The sequence below is a fragment of the Halichoeres trimaculatus genome, unplaced genomic scaffold (assembly GCF_033239565.1).
Source record: "Halichoeres trimaculatus isolate MK-OKI-2021-1 unplaced genomic scaffold, fHalTri1.1 fHalTri1_scaffold_16, whole genome shotgun sequence".
In the NCBI taxonomy this organism is placed as follows: Eukaryota; Metazoa; Chordata; class Actinopteri; order Labriformes; family Labridae; genus Halichoeres; species Halichoeres trimaculatus.
The window spans coordinates 4,398,174-4,425,069 of NW_027437194.1; the positions used below are offsets into that span (position 1 = coordinate 4,398,174).

The following is a 26,896-nucleotide window of genomic DNA, read 5'->3' on the forward strand; positions in this document are numbered from 1 at the left end:
TTGACTACTACTTCTTATCAAGATAACGAGTGGAGACAGACCAGCAGTCAACAGGTTTGTGGTTTTACAGCCCAACATGAATGAAGGGAGCCTTATAAATTGAGTGGGAAGCGCAGGAACTCCTCAGTCCAGCTGTCTGTCAGTCATATACCTTGTTGGACTGAGAACGGTGTTGGACTGCAGACGGATCTGGTGTATTTAAGGTGTTTGATCATTTTGGGATTTGATTGCATTGTTGAATTCCTAAATGTTACATTTTGTAACTGTTACCAAGGTTTGCCAATTATAAAACACCACAGCGACACCCCTTGACTTCAGATTTGGGTCCCACTCACCCTGTTGGGTTTCTGATTTGTATAACGACTCACTACACTATACAGAATCTCTTACTAAAAACTTTCCTACATTGGTTTGAACTTGGTGTACTCTTTGGACCCTTAGTTGGTCAAATCATGACTTGGGTAGAAAAAAGTGAAGTGAATAAGTGTTATGGGAAACTCAGGAGCACAAAAAAGAAAGTGAGCGCAACAAAAAGACAGACACACTGATTTGTCTACAAAGAAGGGGGTTGTTAAGAAAAGCAGCAGGGAAATGCTCGGGAATGAACGTAGAGGAGGATAATTGAGGCTCTGAAGTCCCACGTCTGTAATGACAGGTTTAGCTACCTATAAAACTGACTTCCTGACTCTCTCCGTCTCTTTGTCCTCAGACTTTTTTTTCTGCCTTCCTTCTGAACCCAGGCTGCTGTAGATTCCTCTCAAGAAAAACTTTGGGTTCATTATTTCTGTGTCTTGTTTTCCCGCCTGCTGTCAGCTGCCATGACTTAGGAGCTGTTGCCAAAACAACAAGGAAAAATGGATAGTGATGAATCTGGGGCATGGGGAATATCAAGTTTTGTCGCATCGTTGACTTTTTTAAAGGGATTTGGAATAATGTACAATAACAGAATTCAGTATCAGCTTGTATTCTTCTGTAGCATGTTACTTGACATGGGATTTAGACTGGAATTGCAGCATGGATTGAATAAGAATGGGATTACTCTGAAGGAGATGGACAGTGAAAACCTGTGGGAAGCTTAAACATATTAACATGTGCACAGGATCAAACCCCCCCAGTGGGATCAATGAAGACTCAATCAGTCTTAGATCGAGATGAGTGTGTGCAGCTTTGATCCCTCCTCTTGTGTGTGTGTGTGTGTGTGTGTTTGGATGTGTGTCCGTTTGATCTGCACAGGATTGATTGGAACAGATTTCCCTCTGAAGCCATTCGCTTAAATGTCAACAACAGTCTGTTGGGCTGTTCACACATTATAAGCCTGGCATTGTCTGTTTGATGAGCAACAGGCCTCAGTCTGTGTGGTTACTAATGCTGTCTGGCGAGAGGGACAGAGGAACAGAGGAACAGTACATCGGCCTTAGAATAATTAGCAGTTATCAAACCATTACTCACACAAAAATAGCAAACACTTGGTGTCCAGCTCTGTAAGATTTTACATATCTACAGATTTTCAATTTAAATAAACAGGATCCGACAGGTTACTTAAAGGTTGTTGGCCAGGCTTTGAATAAAGACAGTATTGTAAGACCTCTGGCAAGAGTAAGGGCCTGTGTCCACTGACAGCATTTACTTGCGATGACAGTCCCTATTTTATGGAGGTAAACTTGTGTTTGTGCTCTTATTAGAGCTGCAAAATCATTTCAGTTTCAAGAGCAGCTCCTTCAAAGCAGCTTAACAACACCGTTTACAATTTAGGAACAGCGAAGACGAATGCACACAGCAAGGAGACGTTATGCTCTGCGTGTCCTGACCCACAACATGCTAGCAACAGCATGGCTAAACAGATGATGGAGGATCAGGTATGAACCAAAGACGATTAGGTTACGGTGGCTTTATAGGCCCAAAAGACGCATGTATCCTGTAGTTAGTTCAGATGGACCTTGGTTTGTATTCAGACCTGCACCGGAGAACCACGAACCGCACCAGAGTTCGTTTGATTGTGGTTGCTACCAGCGCCAAAGAGGCGGTTAGTGGACACAGGCCCTGAAGGATTTTGTGAGTTTTTTCTGACTATGGTAAAGGTACTGACACAGAAGGGATAAAGTAGTGTAAATGCCCAAGGTTTTTTCTCCATTTATCATATTTTATTATTCTACTTTTCTACTATGGTTACGTTTTCATAACTAGGGATGGGCACTGAAGGGATATTCCATGCTGGACATGAACACAGCATTGCAAGTTTATATATTAAGAATGAATATGTTAAACAGAAAACTTTTAGATTTTATTATGAAACATAAGGTACTACCCTCAGGGAGGAGATATGAACACATCAAGACAAAGACTGACAGAAGGAAAAATAGTTTTTTTCCTCATGCCATGAGACTGCTCAACAATGAACTTTTTTAACATCACGACTGTAAATTGCCTTGAGTCATAACTGTTTTAGCTAGTTGTTTTTTTTGTTTTGTTTTGTTTTGTTTTTGTTTTTAGCATACCCGCTTTTATCCCTTATTATTTTTATTTTATTATTATTATGTATTGTGTTCTAAAAACTCGGAGCAAAGACCCCAACACAAGTTTTTCACAGTGTATGTACTTGTACATTATCTTGTGACAATAAAGCATCTTATCTCTTATCTCTTAAACAAATCCATATTTATTACCACATAAACACACAAAAGTATTGGAAAATGGTACCGTTGAGTACCGTTGATACTGATACCTGGTATTGGTGCTGTATCGTTTCAAGGTGTACCCATCCCTATATGTGATTAATTCATAAAGAAATAAATATCCAACTAATGCCATTAACTTTGGACTTATGGCCTTTGAAAAATACAGACATCATGTGATAATTGTTCTTTGCAAACAGCATCTGATTACACATCAAGAACTTTTGAAGTAAAATGTGACAGACATGGTTTTCATCTATTTTGTCTGTCATATTAGATTACATAACAAGGCACATCATGGACCAAAGAGGCTGACAAAGGGACGGATATTGTGAAGCTTTGGTGGATAAAAGTAAATGGATTCAGAGTCCACAACATGGGCAGTAAAATGTTGGAATTTGACCTCTGGTGACCAAACATTTAAAGTTTCTGATCAGAGGATCAAAGCTGTATTTGTCACTAAAGGGAAATCCACTGGATCAAACAGAAACAGGTCAAACTTTGGTGTTTTAAGAGCGGAGGTCGAACTCGGAGCAGGTGTCTGTGACTGGTCTTTGGGATGTATCATTTGAAGTTTCCGAGGCGCCCTCTTTGTTTCCTCTGTCTCACTGTAACCACTCCTCGGTTGTGTATATGAATTCAAGTGTTTTGTAACCGAGCATGATGGTGCATGAATGCGTGTGACTGTGTGGGACTTTTGATATTACATCTGAAGACAACACTGCCAGCGCTCTGTCTGTGCTCGTCTCGAGTGCTTGCTTCATTAGCGAGACCTCCTCTCATCTCTTCCTCCCTCCCTCACTCCTCGTTTGTGCTCTTTATTCCTTTTAATCATGGTGGAAAAGGGTAAGCCCCCTCTCCTCCTCCTGCTCCATCATGTTTGTCTCTGGGCGGCCAGCAGTGTCACACAGACTCCTCTGTTCTCCGTCTGTCTCTGCGCTTGTGTAATGAGTTCTGCTTGGGCCGCTACAGTTTGCAGTTTGGCCTTTGCTCTGAGGCCAAAGAGAGGAGGAGGAGGAGGAAGAGGCATGTATAGATGGCAGCAGTGTGTAGCTATAGCGGCAGGAGTAGAAGTTAGTTTGGCCGAAGTCGGAGTGAAAGTCCTTTCATGTTGGTAAACTTTAATGACTTGAGAGAAACTCCGAGTTAATGATGGTCTCCAAAGTGACCCACACTACACATAAAGGCACTAATGATATCAAAACAGGAAAATCTTACAAAGTATCAAAAACTCATTTTTCCCTTATAGGATAACTGAAGAGCAAACTTCTCTTAAAGTCACAGTAACCTGAAAAAGAAACTTGTTGTCAGAGATTATGACAACTAGGTGCACAGGTACAGCCTTGCCTTGCTACCCCTCAGACACCAGCAAAGTTTCCAGACTGGGTCTGTATTGGGACTTGAATCGTCGACCATCCAGTTTCTAAGTGTATTACCCAAACACTGAGAGTCTGCCCAATGTAGACCTGGCTGTTACACAATGACAGAATTTAAGAATCCTTCAATGTGAATTTATAATTAGGGATGCACCCATCCCAGTCCAGGTATTGGCCTGATCGAGGTCCTCAAAGCTGGTTTGGTAGAAAGGAGCTGATCCATGGTGCCAATCCAGGCAAACAGCTCTTTTCCTTTTTTGTACCAGCCCTCTGGCTACTTGGCGACCTCTGATGCTCTTTCTTTATTTCTTTTTGCCTTTTACCCTAAACATAATCAATCTGATCCAACAGTAGGGCATGCAGGTTATCATTTAACACTGGTATCAGGTTAGTATTGGTATCAGTTGACACCCAAAGCCCATCAGTATCGGTATAGGACCAGAAAAGTTGGATTGGTGCATCTTCATTTATAACCAAGAGGAATGAAGATATGACACATCAGCAAACAAGCTGACTGAAGAAGGTCAACAAATGTTGCCGTTCTAACAGTAGTGGTCTCAGGTTAACTTTTCAACTACTTCTCTTTTTAACTCTTTAACAACTTTAACTTCTGTAACAAAAGATGGTTCCCAGAGTGGGGGTTGCAAAAGTCACTCGTAGTGGGGTTGCAAAATGCCTTCCAAAATTAAGAAATTTGTATCTATGATTCGTCAACAAAGCGGCTAAGTAGATTGATTTTTTTGTCTTCCGCTAAATTGGGAAACAGCCTATCTTGGCCCATTTTTGTGTATGATTTTCTTTTTGTTTGTTTAAGAACTGGCCTGTTCATGGACTTCAGTGGCAGGGGGTCTCCAGTACCCTCCAGGGACCATGAATGTTTGATAGTTATTGGATTTTGTCAAGAAATATGCAGATGTTTCAGTCTGACCTTGTTTGAGAGACGAGTTGAATATTATTATATTTGATACAATGTGTAATACCTTTGACATTCCATTGTATTAAAGTCTAAAAGATTTAACCCTTTGGGACCTTTGTTTTGAAATCTGTTAAAATATGTGAAAAAGAATTCCTCTCATTAACCCTGAACCAACACCTACATACACGCAACAGAAACCTGGGTCTTGCTTTTGTCATCAGAGACTTCAGCTGTGTTGAGAATTTGTAAAAAAAAAAAAAAAAAAAATTAAGATATTTGATTATGTAGTGATTAATCTCTTTTTATTTCATTTAATCTGTTTCATTTTATTGCTTAAGACAAGCATCAAACTCATTTTTCCTGTAGCATTTTGTCAGAAAAGAAACTTTCTTGAACTTTTACATAAGAGTTTGTGTTTTTTCTGAAGTGTGTTGACTTGTTGTTCTTGTGCAGTGTTGTTGAAATCCTGTGATTTTTATTTCTGAGACCTCAGTAACATGTTCCAGTAAATGGCGGTCCTCTGATTTTATGACCCACAGTAAACCCCATACCAGGACTGGTCTCAGTGTAATGTGGCTCAGTTGTACTTTATCAGGTTCTCCAGAAGGGGTCAGTAGTGATACGGCTATAATCTGCCATGTGGCTCACTCTGAGCTCATGGGAAATGTGTGTCAGCTTTCAGTGCTGATGATAATTCTGCATAATCATGGTATGTCGTCATGTCCAGATACAACGGCTACCGCAAATTATGATTAATTACTAATAATACCTTTTTAATAAAAAAAAAAAGTTGAGTACCTTTAATTTCTTAGTTTTGTTGGTTTTAATTATCTATTTATTAATTTACTTCACATAGAATTTGATTCATATGTCTGTCTTTGGGTTGTTTGTCTAAAAGGAACGTAGCAAAACATTCTTTAACAAGACTGAAAACAAAATGTGGATCTTCAATCAATCACTAAATACATACCAGTGACCGATGAATAGTACTCCAGGTTCAAACTGGTCAACTTGTTACCCGATTGGCTATCGATTCTTTCCAGCTGATAAGCCACAGAGAATTTACCTGTCTGTCTTTGGACAAAATCACCCTTAACATACCTCACACAAAAAGGAGATCAACCTGGAACCATTAGAAAACCAGGTCGACTGAACAGTTGATCTTACTCGGACCGCTTACCCTCGTCTCGATCTATCACCAAGTAGAGCTCGCACACCCAAGTTGTGCTGACTTTATTGTGTAAAATAAAGTCAAGCTGTCTTTTAGAGGGTAAACTATTATCTGCCCAAGGAGATCCAAGCTGCAGTAGCTATCAATTTTGCTTTTGCCCATAATCCATACTAATGTGTTTTGTCATTTCCAGACGAATTTGTTTTGCCCCGGCGCTGAATCCTCGAATCTTTATGGTTTCTTATCCCAAACTGATCTTCTGTGTTATTTCAAAGCAGACTAATCCCTGTGACTCCCTCTGTGCTGTTGACTTCTAATGACTGGCTATACATCAAGCATAATAGCCAGTGTGTGCAGCTTTTCAGGGCGAGACCCACCGTTAGCCATGTGGAGACAAAAGGAGTGTGCTGTATTAAGAATCGATACGTCTCTCTTTGTCTTTTTGTTTGCTCTGAAAGTGGAATTAGTTTCATTTTCTCCTCAGCTGGATACTCCACAGACGAGTGATGTTTTAAAGCTTGAAAGGGTTTGGTGACTTCTACGGTCTGGAGAGACTTTTATTCACCAAAAGAAAGGCCTGCTTTGTTTTGTGCAACTCCAGTCACCCGTTTGTTAAGCTTCAAACAAATGTGTGCATGTAGGGGGTTCTTTAAGTGACTTAAAAAGCATTAAAAAGTCACAAACCTTTGGTCAACTTTGACCAAGTTCAAGTGGTGGACCAAAGACTTTGATGCCTTGTGTTGGGTGCATTAGCTTGAATGCTAACGTCAAAAGGATGATGACAAACTGCTTCATTCAAGATGCCAGTTATGAATGTAGCTCATGTAACATCTCATGCTAGCTTCTCTGATAGATTGACATTAAAAGTTTGAGGGTCTTGGGTGTGAAATTAACAGACTGGTCAAGTTGTGTGCCCCGTTTGTTTCCAGTCTGAGGCGCTTGTCCCGCTGTCAACCTGTGTACAGGCTTATCCTCTTTGAATAACGGCGTTAAAGCCCCCAAATAAAACTTGAACAACAAAAAAAAGGAAAATTGCGGGGTCTTAAAGCCAGCTTTAAGTTAAAATGGTGTAAAAATGTGGCCAGTTTTTAAGCTAAGACAGTAAAATCAATTGCACTTTGGCGAATTTTGAGCTAACTTTAGCACTTCTCAGCTAGCTTTATGAAAGTGAAAGTGTTACATTACAGAAATATTCTGGTATATCTGGTAGATTGCCATTGTTAGCTGTTAGCACATAGGTGTTATCAGAGATGTTCTGGTAAAAACTATCAGACTGGAGCTGATCTGATTGGAGATTGGCATTTAAGTCGATCATTTCATCCAGTTATTCACGGAAATTGTCACTGAGCACAGTTTGCTGCTAATGTGTTGGTATAGACAAGTTTTCTGAGTTCACTAAATCTCCTAAACTCGATAAGAAAATAGTAAAATAAAAAAATGATACAACACAGTGTCCCTTGGTAACTCTTCGGGGATAAGCGGTTAAAAAAATATGGAAAAAATATACAAATATGGGACAGTCTTTTATGTTAGCGTTAGCAAGTCTGTTGCTTAAATGTTAGCAGTGTGTCACTACTTCGTGGTAGTTTACTGAAGCAGTAAAGTTGTGTTAAATGCTACCGATTTTACAGCATGTAAGGTAGAAGTTGGAGAAAAAAATGGATTTAAAAAAAAAAAAAAAAACAGGACAAGGTCAATAAAAATAAATAAATTATATATATATATATATATATATATATATATATATATATATTAAAAATTAAAATTTAAAAAATAAAATAAAAAGAAATAAATTGACTTATTGTACCATCAGCATTATTTTCGAAATTATTTTAAATCATTTATTAACATTTACAGGTCTAGACCTGTTAATGTTTTGGGAAAGTGTCCCGAGATAACGTTTGTTGTGTTTAGGCGCTATACAAAAAAGACTGATTGAGTTTTTGTGGATAGGGTATTTTTTTTTTCTAAATCGAAGTCCTTTATTGTAGTCTTTATGTATAACCTGGGTTGGAAAAAGTTGAGGTGTCAGATCCCCATGTTTGGTCTGGTTTTATAAAAGCAAACTAAAAATCGCAGAAATCAAAAATATTAAAGAATCGCAATTGAAATGGATTCGGCTCCCGAAAATCATGGAAGAATCAAACTGGGAGAAAAGTATCTCAGCCTAGTGTAAGGTGATATAAGCAAACTCAAGTATTGGATTGGGACTCAGTATTGGCAGACACCCCTACCGTTCATCTTGCTGTGGTAATGGTTGTCAAGTAGATTGTGTCAGATTAGCTGGATTGTCATGAAGCCTTGTCTCTACACTGCCTGGTTAATCAGGGAGTGGTTTAAAATCTTAAGATTTGGCCAGCTCCCCTTTGCGTACATGACTTATTGACTGAAAACCACCTGAGCTTCTCATCCTCGGAAAAAAAAGAATGACTGTTGCATGAATGTGGCGCACTCCTCTCAGGAATAAATTTATGTATAAACTTAAAAATATCACTTTCAGTTCCAGCTGATCTAACATCCCTCTCTGTTTTCCTTTTCTCTTCCATGTGGGTTCATCTCCTCCTTCACTGGGCTCTCCAACAGGTAAGACAGCTTTACTCTTACTTAAGGGATTATGGCTTGTTTGCATCACATCGAACCATTTACCCGTGTATGCCGCGGATCACCTTCGACATAAGCCCTTTTGTTTTGATCCGTAAGAGGAACGGGAAGTAATGTCTGTCCCTGAGGCTGTGCAAAAGTTTCCTTACAAACACAAACACACTTCTCCCTGCTTGATGACTGTGCAGCCATTTAGCAAACTTAATGGCTTTTGCTCATCACAGGCATAAAGTAAATGCATTCATCTTGATGTATTTATATTCAAGTCATTAGTCTGTAGCAGCCTGGAAGACTCGCTTCCGAACCTTTTCCTCCCTCTCATGAATTAACAATAGAGTCTGCTGACGGACTGACTGGAAAGTGGTCTATGTGAGACCGGGTGGGTTTCCACGTAGAGCCACTAAGAGTGTAAAAAGTTGCAGATCAGCATTGTCTTTGTTAAACCACAAGTTGAAACAACTCCAGGAAAGGAAAGACGTCAACTAAGAAAGTCAAATATACTTCGTGTCTTACTCTTTTTCTATTTCTATCTCCATTTTGCTTTCTATTCTTTACCATTGTGTCCCCATCAACACAGAGGAAATGTGTCTGTAAGTTTAATTTTTTTTGTCGTCACTGATTGCAACGTAATTTGCAAACAGTGACGGCAATTTCTTTCTATTATTGAAAAAGAAACTTTTCAGAAAAAAGAGGACTTCAGTATAAGACAACCAAATGATATTTTCAAATCACCACAACAATCAGAGAAACATCTCTACCAGGTGTATTTATTTTCTAAAGTTTGACCACAGCCCATCTGGAATGACTGGGGAGTTTGATTTTTTGAGCTACACTGCAGCAAGCCACCAGGGGGAGCTGTTTTTGTGGCTACCTCACTTCAAGCCGACCAAGATTAATTTTTTTTTTACAGTCTGTGGTTTTAATAAGCATTTGAATTTATTGACTAACCAAAAATGAGTGAAAAGAGAGTACTGGAAGAGATTTAAGGATTCAAGGTTTTTATTAACAGACCGGACACATAGGAATTCTTGTCTAGGGCTCTATCAGAGTCGACGAGGTATCAAAAATTGATTAAAGAAAATAAAACAGTTTAAATAAAGAATCCAATCATTATTGTTGTACAATATATCAGGATTTTCTTTTTGACAACACCAAAATCAGGATTCTTTGTAAAAATCTAATTTTTTCCAAATCCTAATTTTTCATTTCAGTCTTTGTTTATAAACTGGATTGGAAAAAAGTAACAACTTTATCCAGCAGAGGGTGAATCAGCACCCCAAAAATCGGAAAAGAATCCAATTGTGAGAATAGCGTATCGTCCCCGTCCTAATATACACAATAATTTTGGTAAAATACAGTTGGTGATATGTGCTAAGGATAGGGCCGATTATCTGTGCAGATATTTAGCATTTTGAAGCATATCGGCTTCCTTTTTTAAAAAAATCCAGCAGTGGCTTAAATCCGTGCTTCCCTGTCTGCTGTCACTACTCTATCTCCAGCATTGTCCCACCTGCAGTACCATCTGATTGGTGACATGCAGCAACACTTTTGGAAAACTTGTCTTACTGCAGAAAACTTTAGGGAGCATTTTATGTATTTTAAAGTTTTCATTTAACTTTATAAGACAGCTGCTGAGCCTGGGAGCTGTTTAACAAACATATTTTTAAAGGTGTTTAAACAAAGTGAAGTGTTGGATTTTGTATTAACCCAATATTTGGAATCAATATTTTCAGCTATACCGCAAATTAATATTGGCCCCAATATCGGCTTTCTTAACAATTGGTATTGGTATCGGCCCTGAAAAAAAAAAAAAAAAAAAAAAAAAAAAATATATATATATATATATATATATATATATATATATATATTTTTTTTTTTTTTTTTTTTTTTTTTTTTTCAATATCTAATATATACACAAGAATTTAAGGATGGGGAAATTGCACATATGAGAAGGGATATACACTATGTTTCACTACTGCACACATTTCACAGACAGAGGGTATAAGGCAGTATCATTACAAATTACAAACTACAAATACAAATTTTATCATCTGTTTGTCTCAGTTCACACCTGTGTTTTGTGATCTTTTACCAAACCTGCAGTTATGAAGGTCAGGAAAGCATCATTTTTGTCGATTTTTATGTTTTTATTGTGAGACTAGGACAGCAAGTAGAATTGGCAACATAGGACAGAAAACAAACTGATACTTAGCAAAAGGCAGAGGTCTAGAATCCAAACAGGGCCGCCTGAAAACATTCGCTTCTCTAAATGAGAGGTGCAATTTAACCCCTGAACCAAACCAGCGCCTCACAAAACACAAATATTAGCTTAAGACTGACAAGCGTTAGCATTCTTCTCTCCTCTGTAGTGATGTGGTAAAACCAGGCCTGATTTGTTGACTAACCTTAATCCATAATTTCTTAGAGTTTTGGAATCACTGATGATATTTTTGGGGGATGTATCCCATGCTGCATCAGTTTCCAACTGACATCTAAACAAAAGCAAAATCCTGTAGTTGACGTAACCTTCTTTTCATGACCCGTACTGGCCTTCTCTCTGCTCACTGGTGGCTTTGTTTGGAGTCAGCGGAGGCCACCAGCAGCCGTGAACTCTGCGTGACCCTGATAGTCAGCTCTGCCTGTCTATAGACTCCTGAGCCTGTCTAACAAGCAGTCATTGTAGGTAGCTATTCCCAGAGTGGCTGTTACACAGGCAAGACGAAAAGGTGTGCTGTGGAAAACCACACAAAGTCTGGCTTCACACGTGCCTCTGTTGTGTGAATGAATTTACTGTGTTATAAATGAGTTTGTTTCTGCTCTAATTTGTATTTATGAGGCATCCCAGGCTTAGTCTGAAAACTTCAACACCTCGTGGTATCACTGCTCCTCTAACAGTGTCTTCAGGGTGTTTCTTAAAGCCTGCAGCAGCAGCTTGTGCAGCCTGAAGGCCTCTCCATTCCCCCTGCTGGAGCCGGAGTGATGCATACCTGCTAATGGTCCTGCTAAATACTCTCGCTGGGACCGGAGGAACAGTGAAGCTTATGTAAGAGGCGTACAGACACGTCGGCACACTGCTGCATTCTGTTTCTGTGAGTTTATGGGCTGAGTAATGACAGAAAACTCCACATGGTGCGCAGCGTTATGGTCCCCAATGCTCCCACTAGCTACAAGCGGCAACACAGTGAACAATTGAGACGCTGAGCTGGAGGGGAAAGAGTTGGATTAGGTACACACATCAGACAAATTAAAACATCCAGGAACTCTGGGAGATGCTGTCGTAAGGGTTTTTTCTGAGGCTGTTTATTGGGGTCGTTCAGGATTCATCTCTTCTTCCATCTTCTTGTTACATTTATATGATTAAACAAGCACTGCAGCCAACAAATCACTATTTTTGAGCTCCTGATGGGCACTTTGGGTTTAGATTTGTGTGAAGTTGTGCGCCCTCTGTTGAAAAATCAGTACACCCTGTCTGGCTTTCTTGTCTTTACGTAGATTGGTTATGTTTTCCAATAAAACTGAGCCGACATTGTTTTAATCCTGCATTTAATACCCAAACCGCGTAACAACTTCGACCTTTCTCAAAAAATTGATTTTTCCTATCAAATTCAAAATCTTCATTTCAGTCTTTGTTTGTAAACTGGATTGGAAAAAAGTTACCACTTTCCTCCAGCAGAGGGTGAAATGTTTCTCTCTGACTCTGATGATGTGCATTTGGAAAATATGGCTCCTGGTATAGTCTGTAGACATTACCGTCATCATTTAACTTTTTTTTTTTAATGGTCTGGTGTTAAAAAAGGAAACCCAAAAAATTGAGAATCGCAATTTGAATCGAATTGACACACCAAAAATCGAAATAGAATTGAATCATGAGAATAGCGTATCGTCCCAGCCCTAATTATTGATCTACAAAACTGTACTGATCTAAATTGAACCGCTTGGTGGAAATGTAGCTAAAGCTAACAATTACAAAAGCTAACGGCTAAACCATTTTCTGAGTCATTCTCAGCTTTGATATCCAGTTTCCAACTTAACTGAAATGCACCATGACGGGATAGTTGCACCCCTGTGCAAAGGACTACTACCCTCGTCCTAGTGTACAATGACTAGACGAGAACTGATAAATGTATGTCAGTATGTCCGCTACGATAGGATACACGCTACGCTGCTTTCAGCTAGTTACTACCTGTCTTAAAGTTACGTCACAACTCAAAATAATTGACTAACAGGTTTCAAGAGGTAAACTGGATGAAAGTCCAACATATTGATGGCTGAAAGGCAAAACCTCCTATCTGCTAAATAAAATTTTTGACATAACTAAAAAAAACAGCTGTTTTCTTGCAGAATGCTACTTGTTAAGGATACTCAATGCATGACACACTGATTTTAAAATATGTTACGATATTAATTGCAGACTGAATGTGAGCAGCATTCCTTCTTATCATCCAGAGTGAAATCAGAAAATCAGAAAATTTTGCAGAAAGGAGGTTCTGCTAACAGTCTTTGATATGTGAAAACAGGGACAACTTACAGTATGATACAGTAGTTTGTTATTGTTTACATCTCTTTTTCTGCTGTTGAAGTTTTGTTTACCATGCAGCTTCTTTCCAAAGATTTTAGTAATGTGACCTTAAACCTGGTGTGCAAACTTTTGACACATCACAGGACACTTGTTCCAATTTGGGGCCAATTGAGGTGTGTACACGCCAAGTAGGGCTGCATGATTATCGCAATCGCAATCGCAATCGCAATGTCAGCACATGCAATTCAGATTTTTCTCCATGATAACCAAGCAAGCGTGTAGACTCATCATGACACAACTTTTTTTATTAAATCGCAAGCACAATCGCAATCGCAATATTGTCCACCTAATCGCAAATCGCACCTTTTCCCCAAATCGTGCAGCTCTAACGCCAAGGTTATAACAGTTAACTAAAACGAAACTAAAAATGAAAACTAAAATTTAAAATACATTGCAATTAACTCAAACTAATAAAAACTAGAAAAGAAAACAAAAACAATAAGTAAACTAAAACTGTATCTTGTGTTCACAAAACTAACTGAAACTAACTAAAATGATAGACAAAATTCCCTTAGTTATAGTTTTTGACAATATTAATAGCCTTAAGGATTTAAATTAATCAGACACATTTTCCCAACTAGTTTTAGACAGTTTTAGGCAGTTGTCAGTGCCGCACAGCACCATCATAGCGGCGTATAGGGACGAGCTTGTTTCTACTGCACTGACTGGCTGTGCTCTGTGCTGCGACCAAACGTAGAGGAGCAATGATTCAGAGCATCTGTAAGAGTTTAAATGTTACAGAGTCCAAGTTTTTATTGTATTTGAGTCTGCCTTATTGTTACAGAGTCCAAGTTTGTATTTATTGAAGCTCATATTGTATTGTTTTTTTTAAATAATTTATGTTAATATTATTTTTATGTAATTTATGTCAACATTATTTTATATAATTGATGCTTATATTTTGTATACTAAGTTTATATTATTTTCTTGTGTTTAAGTCAGCAGCCAACAGTTCAGTATCAGCATTGACTGAGCAGTGAGCACTATGTTGGACTTGAAAATAAACATTACGACTAAATATTTACTCCGACCTTTTTGAATCCTGCACCTGGTTATTAAGGTATGAAAAAACTAAAACTAAACTAAAACTAAGCCTTGTTGCAAAAATCAAAACTAAATAAAAACTAGAATGCCTGCTCTAAAACTAATTAATACTAAACTGTAATGGAAAATAAAATGTCAAAACTAACTAAAACTAAACTACAATGAAAAATCCAAAACTATTTAAACCTTGGTACACGCAAAAGTAAATCATTTTCCTGCAGCATCATTTGACTTATGGAAGTTGGACTTCAGTCTATGACTCCTGTTTGTCAAGTTTTAGTCGAACTAACAATGACATTTGATTTTAAAACATGATGTAGGATAGTTTCTAGCAAAATGCCAACCAAAATTAAAAAAGGGTAAAATTTAAAACTGGATTTTTGATCCATTATTTTCAAAATATAAACAAAAATCAAAGTAAAATATAATTTTTTTTTTATTTTTTATTAACATTTCTTTTGTTCCTTTTGTTGTCTGTGTGTGGATCGGCCTATTAGTGCATTATCTCAGTAAAGGGTCATTGGTCTCCATTATTGCTAATTTTGACTTAAAAGCTTGGGAACCCTTGGACTAGGACTCCAATTATGCACCATTACAGGGTTCAGTGTGTTTGTACGGAGGCGTGGGGGTGGAAAACTTTGCTTCTGTTGCAGAACTACTTTGTGTTAGCGGCTCCTGTAAACCTTCTCCATGGACGTTATAAACAAAGTCATGTCCTGTCTGAAAGCTGTGGGTCCCTTTGTCTGACCGTGGTGACAAACATATTCTTCATGGTTTATCTTTTTCTATTGTTGGTTGCAACAGGCTGATATCAGTCTATTTAGCTAACACTCCAGACAGTGTATGTAATCATCTTTATGGCTACATGATAACATCTATATTAGAAAAATTAGTGGAAATGCAACATTTTTCCACCACCTCCAGCTTTGTCTGGAAACGGTTTCGTCTTGTGTCCAACCATCAGTCTAAAACCCGAGGAGTCTTCTTTAACCACTTTATTTAACAAGAGGCTGGAGCCACAGCTGCTCACGTCACTGTGAACACACCGTCATCACAAAGCCCTGCTCTGCACATTCATGCACCCCTCCAATTGTGTGTGTGTATGTATGTGTGTGTGTGTGTGTGTGTGTGTGAGTGTCATTAAGTCTTTTTGTGAACTCTGGTCCATCTGCCTGACCCCTCTGTGTCGCAGCACGCTGTGATTGGCTGCTTGGCGTCTTTAACAGCCTTATTTACATCTGCTTCTGATAGGCCGTCACTCCCTGCCATGCCTGTCTTGCCTGGGGTGGCAAATTAAAGTGGTTGGGTTGTAAAACCAGGACTGGATTAGGAGTCTTTAAAGAGAGTGGAGGTTTATTTTATTTCTTCCGACTCAGACTTGTTAATTGCTTCAGATGTTGTCTCATCTGTGTGTGTGTGTGACACATTTGTTGGTTTGCAAAGGGAAGTAAAACTTTGTCTGATCTGCTCGTAACTGCCTTGTTAACTCCGCTCCACCGCAAACTCTTATCTGTGCCTGTTTTCCATGCAGCCCAAACTTTTCTCCTGTTGTTCTCAGCCACATAGCATACTCTCTTTATGTGTGTGTGTGTGCCTGTTACACACTCACACACACACACAGAGGCACAGGAGTTAGAGATAGTGGTTTTGGATGTATATAACAGTGTAAAGAGACTCCTTTACTGCTCCCTCACAGAGAAATGATAAAATTCCTTTAGTGCTCTCTTGCTCTTGGAACAGGAACAGCTTTCCTGTCATTCAGGATACACGCTCACACAGTATTCCGGACATCATGCCTCTGGGATCTCTCTGTGGGAAACTTTGAGGGGGAGTGTTCAAAGGTGGAGCAGAAGCCTGAGCTTGTGGGACAGGATACCAGAACTGAGCAGCAGTGCATGTTTGATGCTTTAATCCTCTCCTTTCTCTCAATGGAGTTGATTTGATCACGACACAGATCAATGAGGATTTTTCCTGAAGGAGGAGAAGTGAGTGTCTGCAGCAGGACTCTGGAGAGGAGTTGGAGATAAACAGAAAGTTTTGCCTGGAGTTTATCTTGCACTGATACCACATTCAGGAGGAGTTGTTTTCCCTGCTGCTCTGCCTGGACGTCTTCTTGTTGTTGGTGGGAACTATTTAGCACCATGGCTGGGGTCACAAGGAAGGGATCTGGGCGACCCTCGTACTACTACAGATTCCTGGGCAAGTCCAGGCTGCAACGTCAGCGGAGCCGGTCTCGAAGCCGCACCAGGCCGTCCACAAACAGGGGTAATAAATAGTTCAGACGACTGCCAGAAAAGTGAAGTGAAAACTGAAGTCAAGTTAAGATATTTAACCCTTCAGGAGGCCAGTTATCATTTGACAGTTACTGTTTCTCATTAGCTGCTGCTTGTTTTTGTTAGCTATCAGATTTCAGATGAATATGAAAACAGACTTCTCCAGTTTTAAACATCTTGTTCAGCCTCAATCGAGAATTTGGTATCAGCAGATCAGTTACACAAAGTTTTGGCCTTGTAATAATATTCTGAGTGTTATCTTTTGATCTCAGTCGGAGCAAAATAAATATGGCCACCACAGATGTTAGCCAATCCTAGCTTCTGATGCAGGTATCAGTCTCCAGCGTTAATATTTACAATGATGCTAATCAGTCTTTGGATTCAGCCTATCATGCATATGTTGGTATTGATATTGTAGATATTGGCTTCGAATACAGATATCAGCCGATGCGTACTTCTTTTGTTGGGAAAGACATTTTCATCAAGCCATTTTCCAGTCTTTTATATTTACTGATGTAGAATTTTGTGTTTCTTCTTTTGCTGCTTTTCAGATACAAACAGTTGAACATATTTTTTGTTACTGCTAGCTAGAGGTGTGAAAAAAATATCATATTTGAGTTGAGTTGGAAGTACAATACATGTTCTGAAGAAAGTATATTCAAAATATTTTATTCCCAAACTTGATGATGTGAACTTTGGTAGCATAAACATCAGTGTTTTCTCTCTATTCTTGGGTCAGTTAGTTTAAAATTATTTCAACTTTAGTTTTTACTGTAGTAGACTGATAAAATTATAATCAAAGTCATGTTTTTTCACAGTATTATGGTTTTTATGAGTAACATTGGTTACACCAGGTGACGTATTTCAGTTTCACCAACTGACCACGTCTTTCAACCAATCATTTCTTTGCAGCATTAATGTCACAGTAGTTTAAGTGAAAAACTTGTCACACTTTATGTTTTCAAGTTAAGTCTATGTATGAAACACTGCATCTGACTTTCATTATTTCAAACACAATAAATTAGGAAAGTTGTTTCCAATCAAATATTTAACAGTGTAGACTATCGCAGTATATCACAATATTGTGATGTCATGATATTATCGTATCGTGACCCAAGTATTGTGATGCGTATCGTATTGTGAGATTCTTGCTAATACTATTCCCGACTCTTTACGTTTTAAATCTTCTGTAACATTCACATATTTTTACATCAAACGATCAAAGGGAGTTAACATTTACCCACCTTTTTGAGACGAAGGGCTACCTCAAGGGAAACAAGTGGTATGAAGGGCTACTTGTCTGCGCCATGTTGGTGACCCCTGATTCATACATTTTCGAATGCTGGTTGATATCTACTTCTGAGCCAGATATCAGCCTTCAGTACGGATATAAACCTTTATTAATGATAAAACTGTATATTTATTATTTTCTACATGTAGGAGTCAATGTGGAAGTGGCTATGGTACCAGATATTTGCTGACACCTGCTCCTTATACAATCATCACCATCCAGTACCAATATATGCCTCATGTGTACTGATATTAGCCTTCTAATACAGCCTCATATTTATTATATGTTGACTGTTGCTTATCAAAGTCAACCGGAGAATTGTTGACTGGGTTTGTTTCATTAGATGTGTGAACTCAATTGATGCCTTCTTGATTTTGCAGCTTTATTCTAATAATAAATCAAAACACAAAATACAGTTGTTTGCCATGGTCAAAGAATACACACCCTCTCAGCTGGTGAGCAGAACTATATCCCCTTCCAAGACTCCACCCATGTCTGAGTGTAACACAAACAAATATAACGTGTACATAAAAAATGGCTGCAACATATTGTTTGGAACTGGTAAAAGCTCAATTGGCACTGGTTTCCCATATAGATATGATCAAATAACCTCTTCCAATATAGTGATCAGTCTTTGTTACCAGTATACACTTAAAGTTGTGATATTTGCCTTTGAATACAACCTTAAATGTATGTTTGGGTATCACTGAAATCACAGTTAATAATATTTCTGACACAGATATCAGCCCCCAAAAGTAATATTTACTATGCATGATGATACTGGCTTTATTACAGCAATATTTGGTGTTAGCAAATATTATATAGTGTATATATATGATAAGGATGCACGATATTGGATTTTTGCTGATATCCGATATGCCGATATATCGAAACCCCTTTTGGCTGATACTGATACCAATACCGATAATCACAAGTTTGTTTGTTTTTTTCACTGTAAAGAAAGCTAAGTCTATCCTGTACTGGAATTAAGATGTTACTCTTATTGTGACGGTTTTATTTGTTTAAGAAACACACATAAAACAAGACAAAAAAACATTTGATTTTACCATAAATAAGAAATGTTTTATTTTTTCAAACTCAAGACATTCAGTATTGAAATACAGAAAAATAATTTCTTTAGATCACATGAACTTTAAATGTACAATGCATTTTTAAACATAACCAAGTTGCATTTGATTATTTTAGAGCTACTGTAACAACCTGGTGACAGACACAGAGCTCTGCAGTGCAAATAAATGAAGTGCTACATTTTATTTAAGGAGCTTATTTTTCAGATGGAAAATAATAATAATCTTATCTTAATAGCACCTTATCGGCTGTGCATATCAGCAGAAATTTTCATATCTGCCAATACCGATAAACATGTTTTTAAGCTTTTATCAGCCGATACCGATATTGTGCCGATAATATCGTGCATCCCTAATATATAATATATATAGTGTTTCTGATGCAGATATTAGCTAATATGAGTCTATGATACAGATATCTGCATCAGATACTGATTTGACTTTTATACAGCTTTCAATTTAGTGTGGGTATCGGCAATGACACAAGTAGTATAGGCTTTAGAGATATCAGCCTCCTATGTAATGTATTGGCTCTGATGCAGCCTTAAATGTTTTATCTAGCATCAGTAAGAATTTAAGTATCAGTATCTCTTAATACAAGCCACCAGTAGGGTAGGAAAAAGTAACAGTAGAGTGTTGTTTTGGTTAAAGCTTAAAAATGTCAGCTTGAAGCTGTCACGGTGGAAAAGTGCGACCTAACATCCCAGTTAGCAGTGTTTGTGACCCCATGGAGACACCCCACTGCCTCAGATGTGTCTTCTTAGTGTGAGTTCATGCGAAAAGGAGTAAACTGACAATGTGGCGTCACTATTGACGCGGTGATGCTACTCTCAAAACCGCAGCACCAACACACGACGCTCAACAGCTCGGTGTCAACTTTCCAAGCTTTCAGCCCTCTCAGTTGCTTTTCCTGTGAGTGTTTTTGTTTTTTAGCAGCAAAGACGCGCTTCAAGTGGGTTCATCAGCCTTCTGCACTTCATTATGTGTTCACACATGTCCTGAAGTGCTCCTTTTCTTCACTTTGCTGCCTTTCTGCTTCTCAGAACGCCTGTGCTTACTGCTGGAGGCTATGTTTAAACTGCAAGGTTATAGTGATAAGTCTACCCCTGAGGCTTAGCTCTACTTAGCTGAGCCGAGAAAAAAGAATATCTCTGAAATCTTCGGCTTATTGATTTTTTTTCTCCAGCTGCTGTAACTTGCCGACAAAGAAATTAAGCAGAGGACTGTTGCTGTGCAGAAAAGATGCAAACTTTCTGAAGACAGAGAGCGTATTAAGTCAGGTGTCTATAGTAAGGAAGACAAAGTAACACACAGTCACGAAAGGGACAGACAGAAAGTATGGAGGTGCTGGTTTCAGTGTCTCTACTCAGCTTCTCTGGCTGATGAAAGAGCTACTTTGAAGTCTACCCTTCTGTATCATTCAGCTCTCAAAAGAACCCGCACTCCTGCATTTGAGCATACGTACAAAGACAAACACGCTGCCTTGATCTTTGTGGCTAAGTGCAAGTTTCTCTTCACAGAAAAAAAGAGTTTGCATACTGCACATTAACTCAGTGACACAAGCACAAAGAGCGTGGAGAGGTTGTTCCCAAAGGAGTCCGAAAACCTGGTGGCTCTCAGGAGTCTTTAAAGTTTGTGAACTCATCGAAAGAGGTTTTGTTTGTGCTTCAAATGACTCTCAAGTGGTGGCTGTGAACTTGTATAGCAGCTTAATCCAGCTGTAAAATGACCCATTGGCAGTATCGATTAGGAATAATCTTGTGAAGGTTGTTGGAGCAGATGTTGGATTTACATCATGAATATTTGTTTATAAAAAGTCATATTTGACCCAACAGGTGATTTATATTTCAGATATTTTACTTGATCTGTCCCAATACCTACTTTAGTAAGAATTTGTGAAACTATCTGAACTTTTGAACCAGCCAAGTATGAAGGCAGACAAGCATGAATATTGAATAGAAATAAGAAACACACCTGCTAGGACCTACCTGTGTGCAAAATAAATTAATGTTACATGTCAACAATTTCACCATGGCAGGTTTTAAATATTAGAAGAGTTTAAACCACAGTATGATAAAAAAAAAAATATTGTCTCCATCTCTGTGGTTGAAATCGCTCCTAAAGATTTGAGCTCTTTTTCAGTGTAATGTAGCATAGCATTGCATCGCTTCATGCAACATTATGGAGCATGAGGTAACATAATGTAACTTCATGCCAAGAAGTAAAAATAATCAACTTACAAACAGCACGTAGCCAAACATCACCTAGCAAAAAGCATGTAGTAAACAGCACCTAGCAAAATATCACCTAGCAAACAGTGTGTCGCAAAATATGACCTTGCAAACACCATGAAGCAAAAAATCACCTAGCAAATAGCATGTAGCAAAACATCACCTAGCAAACAGCACATAGCAAAATATCACCTAGCAAACAGCACATAGCAAAATATCACCTAGCAAACAGTGTGTAGCAAACAGCACGTAACAAAGTATCACCAAGCAAATAGCATGTAGCAAAATATCACCAAGCAAAAAGCATGTAGCAAAACGTCACCTAGCAAAAAGCATGTAGCAAAACATCACCTAGCAAAAAGCATGTAGCAAAACATCACCTAGCAAAAAGCATGTAGCAAAATATCACCTAGCAAAAAGCATGTAGCAAAATATCACCTAGCAAACAGCGTGTAGCAAAACATCACCTAGCAAAAAGCATGTAGCAAAATATCACCTAGCAAACAGCGTGTAGCAAACAGCACGTAACAAAGTATCACCCAGCAAATAGCATGTAGCAAAATATCACCAAGCAAAAAGCATGTAGCAAAACGTCACCTTGCAAACAGCACATAGCAAAACATCACCTAGCAAAATGCATGTAGCAAAACATCACCTCGCAAAAAGCATGTAGCAAAATATCACCTAGCAAAAAGCATTAAGCAAAATATCACCTAGCAAACAGCGTGTAGCAAAACATCACCTAGCAAAAAGCATGTAGCAAAATATCACCTAGCAAACAGCGTGTGGCAAACAGCATGTAGTAAAGTATCACCTAGCAAATAGCATGTAGCAAAATATCACCAAGCAAAAAGCATGTAGCAAAACATCACCTAGCAAACAGCACATAGCAAAATATCACCTAGCAAACAGCACGTAACAAAGTATCACCAAGCAAATAGCATGTAGCAAAATATCACCAAGCAAAAAGCATGTAGCAAAATGTCACCTAGCAAACAGCATGTAGCAAAACATCACCCAGCAAAAAGCATGTAGCAAAACGTCACCTAGCAAACAGCAAGTAGCAAAACATCACCTAGCAAAAAGCATGTAGCAAAACATCACCTAGCAAAAAGCATGTAGCAAAATATCACCTAGCAAAAAGCATGTAGCAAAATATCACCTAGCAAAAAGCGTGTAGCAAAACATCACCTAGCAAAAAGCATGTAGCAAAATATCACCTAGCAAACAGCGTGTAGCAAACAGCACGTAACAAAGTTTCACCCAGCAAATAGCATGTAGCAAAATATCACCAAGCAAAAAGCATGTAGCAAAACGTCACCTTGCAAACAGCACATAGCAAAACATCACCTAGCAAAAAGCATGTAGCAAAACATCACCTCGCAAAAAGCATATAGCAAAATATCACCTAGCAAAAAGCATGTAGCAAAATATCACCTAGCAAACAGCGTGTAGCAAAACATCACCTAGCAAAAAGCATGTAGCAAAATATCACCTAGCAAACAGCGTGTAGCAAACAGCATGTAGTAAAGTATCACCTAGCAAATAGCATGTAGCAAAATATCACCAAGCTAAAGCATGTAGCAAAACATCACCTAGCAAACAGCACATAGCAAAATATCACCTAGCAAACAGCACGTAACAAAGTATCACCAAGCAAATAGCATGTAGCAAAATATCACCAAGCAAAAAGCATGTAGCAAAATGTCACCTAGCAAACAGCATGTAGCAAAACATCACCCAGCAAAAAGCATGTAGCAAAACATCACCTAGCAAAAAGCATGTAGCAAATAATCACCTAGCAAAAAGCATGTAGCAAAATATCACCTAGCAAACAGCGTGTAGCAAAACATCACCTAGCAAAAAGCATGTAGCAAAATATCACCTAGCAAACAGCGTGTAGCAAACAGCACGTAACAAAGTATCACCTAGCAAATAGCATGTAGCAAAATATCACCAAGCAAAAAGCATGTAGCAAAATGTCACCTAGCAAACAGCGTGTAGCAAAACATCACCTAGCAAAAAGCATGTAGCAAAATATCACCTAGCAAAAAGCATGTAGCAATACATCACCTAGCAGACAGCATGTAGCAAAACATCACCTAGCAAAAAGCATGTAGCAATACATCACCTAGCAAACAGCATGAAGCGAAACATCACCTAGCAAAACATCACCTAGCAAACAGCCCAATGCAAAAGGTCACCCAGCAAGCAGCACATAGCAAAACATCACCTAGCAAACAGCATGCAGCAAAACACACCTAGCAAACAGCACATAGCAAATTATTACCTTGTAAACAGTGTCTTGCAAAACATCACCCAGAAAACAGCACGTAGCAAAACATCACCTTACAAAATATCACCTAGGAAAGAGCACTAGCAAAATGTCATGGAGGGAAATATCATTTTATTTGTTGTTACATGTTGTGGCATCAGATTATCATAACATCCTGTGATGTGAAGCACTTAAATGTGATGTGAAGTAACATAGTAGCATGACATCATGTGGCATGACACACATTAGCGTAACATCATGTAGTGTAACATTATGTAGCATAGCATTAGATAAGATATGATCCACTTAATTAATCTCAAAGGAAATTGTTTTTATTATGTAATGTATCATTAACTTGAGTATCATCATGTGATGTAACATCACTAGTTTTAACCTCAACTTAACTTTTACTTAATCTTATCAGTTAAGCTTTATGCTATTTTCAGTCTCTACTTCTCTTCACAATCTGGTGGGTTTTCTATCTGTGCACATGGCACTCAGTCTGATGGACAATAAAACAACATATCCTTTCATGAATTAGGATCAAGGATGTTGAAACTTCAAACTTCCAAGGACACGTGTTTCATTAGTTTGTGAACACAGGTGCAAACAATTCCCTTGGTTAAGAGCAGTTTCATTAATCTTCCAGAGACTTCTCTTTGAATACTGTTGGTGGATCACATGATAAACTCGTACAACTTTGCTCTTCCTCATTGCCTCCCAGAGTGAGCATTTATAGCCTATTAAAACATCAACTTCCTCTTGGAACTTTAGAGTGTTGGTTACTACAAGTGCTGTAAGTCTCAGTTTCAACCGCAACCGCAGCAAACCATTGTCAAACTGCAGATGCTGACTTTCAAACTGGTGTAAAGAAAAAGGTAATTTTCCCTCCCAACATCCTGTGGGCCAAACCTTATTCTTCATTAGCCAAGCTTGTTTGCAGACATCGAATTCAGACATCAGATGTGAAAAAAAAATCATCATACAACTGAAATAAAATGAAGCAGCCTCAATAAAATAAAGTGCAATATATAAATAATAGAAAGTTCCTTAAGAATTCCCTTATGGCTACCTGCAAAAATCAAGGAAAGGCCCGTGTTTACAGTAAATCTGTTTGTTTACATTTTTCAGATACAGTACACTGTCTCAGGAATCCAGTTTGATTTATCAAGACTAAAAATTAAGTATCTCTTCTGTTTTCAAACTTGACTGAAAATTAGGTGGAGTCACCGTTTTCAACATGGCTTCTGCCATTAATGGGCTTTAAAACTTATGCTCAGAAACCAATGAGTGATGTCACAGGGAGTATGTGCATGTTATGCATTACACATATGCACTTTATCATGTCGAGAATCAAGCCGCCACCCTGAAATTTGGTTGAATAAAGGTTAAATAAAATAAGTAAATAAATAAAAATATTCCAAAAGTTCTGTCTTCACACACGTTTCTTACATGAATTTCTTATTTGGCATCTTTCATTTTTGGCAGGTTTTCTTCAAAATGTTCAAAGAAGAGAAACTTTGCCCACTGAACTCAAAATTTTCTTATGCCGGGAGCTACATGATGTGTTATTGCTGAACCATGTCTGGTCTGAGAAGCCCTACAGCAGCAGCAGAGCCAAAAAGCAGTGTATTTTTTTCTACTGCAGCCACGACCAGCTCTGTGAGTTTATCAAGAGGAAGTCACTGTGGCCCCTCTTTCTGTACTCACTGTCACTGGGACAGATCAGGAGGCAGCGGCATGAGATCATGTGTTATTGTTTTCTCAGATTGTGTGCGAGCACGTCAAAGTGCCGTCACCTGTTGAGGGAAAATGTTGTATCCGTTCAGTTCACACTCATGTCAGTCCAGATCTGTTTCCCCTTCTTTAGTGGGGTTGTGACATTTACATAGAATATGTCTGCTTATCTCAGACGGAGAATGACAGATGGGTGGAGAAAGAGAAAGCAGCATTGTCTGATCTGATCTGGTTCTGATAAGAGTTTGCAGTTTTACATCATATCTGGTAGATAAGCTGGTTTGACTTCTTTGTAGTTCTTTGTACACCTTAAAAAAAGATATTGTGTTCTTTTTTAAACTTTCTAACATCCGTATGGTACTCCTGTAGTAGCCCTTCATGATTTGTAGCTCAAAAAAGTCTCTATTTTTCTTACACTTGTGTTTGTAAAAAAAAATCATATTGTAGCCTCGTTAAAGCCCAAAATGTAACAATGATGAGAATTGATTTTTTATTTTTTTTCATAAAACCCAAAATGTAACAACATTTTGGGTTAATTTTGCATTTTGAGTTTTATAACGTTTTTGTTTTTGTTTTTGTTTTACTTTCCAGGCTCACTTCTTTTGTTACAGCATCAACCATTTGTTACATTTTAGGTTTTATTACAATTTTTTTTTTAATGTTTCTGGTCGTTAAGTTTCAGGCTCTAACAAGCCTCTTTAAAATCTTTTGTTTTAGCTTGTGTATCTTTAAGGCTCCCCAGTCCATAAACCCCCTTCCCTCTGATGGGACAGTTCCCTGTGGGCCTTTTAAGGCAGAGCGATGGGCAGGCCTTGGTGTTTAAGGCCCACATAATGTGTTGTGAACAAGTTTACAGATCTTTATGCGATGACCTCATCATTTCAGAAAGTCTTACAATAATAATAATAATAATAATAATAATAATAATAATAATAATAATAATAATAATAATAATAACTAAATAATAATAATAATAATAATAACTTAATAATAATAATAATAATACTTTTTATTTTAAAGCACCTTCCAAAACACTCAGGGACACTTTACGGTAATTAAAAACACAATCAAAAAGAAAATCACAATTTAGGTAAATAAATAAGCTCAAGCCTTTAAGCTTTTAGTTCGACTGCTGTCAGAGGTGTTAATGCTAAGCTAGGCTTCTCATCCTCTGTCTAGGTTTATAACACATCAAAATGTTAAAGGGTTCAGGGTTAGCAGCTGCAGGTGGAGCAGCAAGTGTGGTCTAGTGTTTGTGCAGCTCAGTCCATACATGAAGTCTCTACACGTCAACAATGGTAACAGCCCAAAACAAGGAAGAACCAAACAAAACACAAAGATGGAAAGATTACAGGAAGAGGAAGTAAAAAGAACTTTCACAGAGGAAGTTCAGCGCTGATGGGAACCAAAGAAAAACAATTATGGAAAAAATGTCATCAACAACAACAACACTGCATAGTTGATCATGTTTGATAAGTACTGCACAGGAAGTAGAAAGTAGGTTTTCTCATTCATTTACTTACACATGAACTAAAACAGGCATGTTCTAGCTGCTCCAACCTTAAAGTAAATACTCAAGATGGACAATAGGGTAAGACTCTGGAATAAATTATTTGACAAAGTATCATAACTAGACATGTCA

General features: G+C 38.2%; 1 protein-coding gene across 8 annotated transcripts in view; it reads left to right on the forward strand.

Annotated features, from left to right (window-relative positions):
- The window catches only part of LOC141805173 (disabled homolog 2-interacting protein-like), a 272,306-nt gene that overhangs the window by 84,288 nt on the left and 161,122 nt on the right, over positions 1 to 26,896 (forward strand). For 2 of the 8 annotated variants that reach the window (XM_074689985.1, XM_074689986.1), the window contains exon 1: positions 16,349 to 16,624. The exons of the other annotated variants lie outside the window; for them this stretch is intronic. In XM_074689985.1, the coding sequence (XP_074546086.1) occupies positions 16,501 to 16,624 (124 nt within the window). In that variant the 5' untranslated portion in view covers positions 16,349 to 16,500. Of the gene's footprint in view, positions 1 to 16,348; positions 16,625 to 26,896 lie in introns of those variants that run through there. 8 annotated transcript variants of the gene reach the window in all.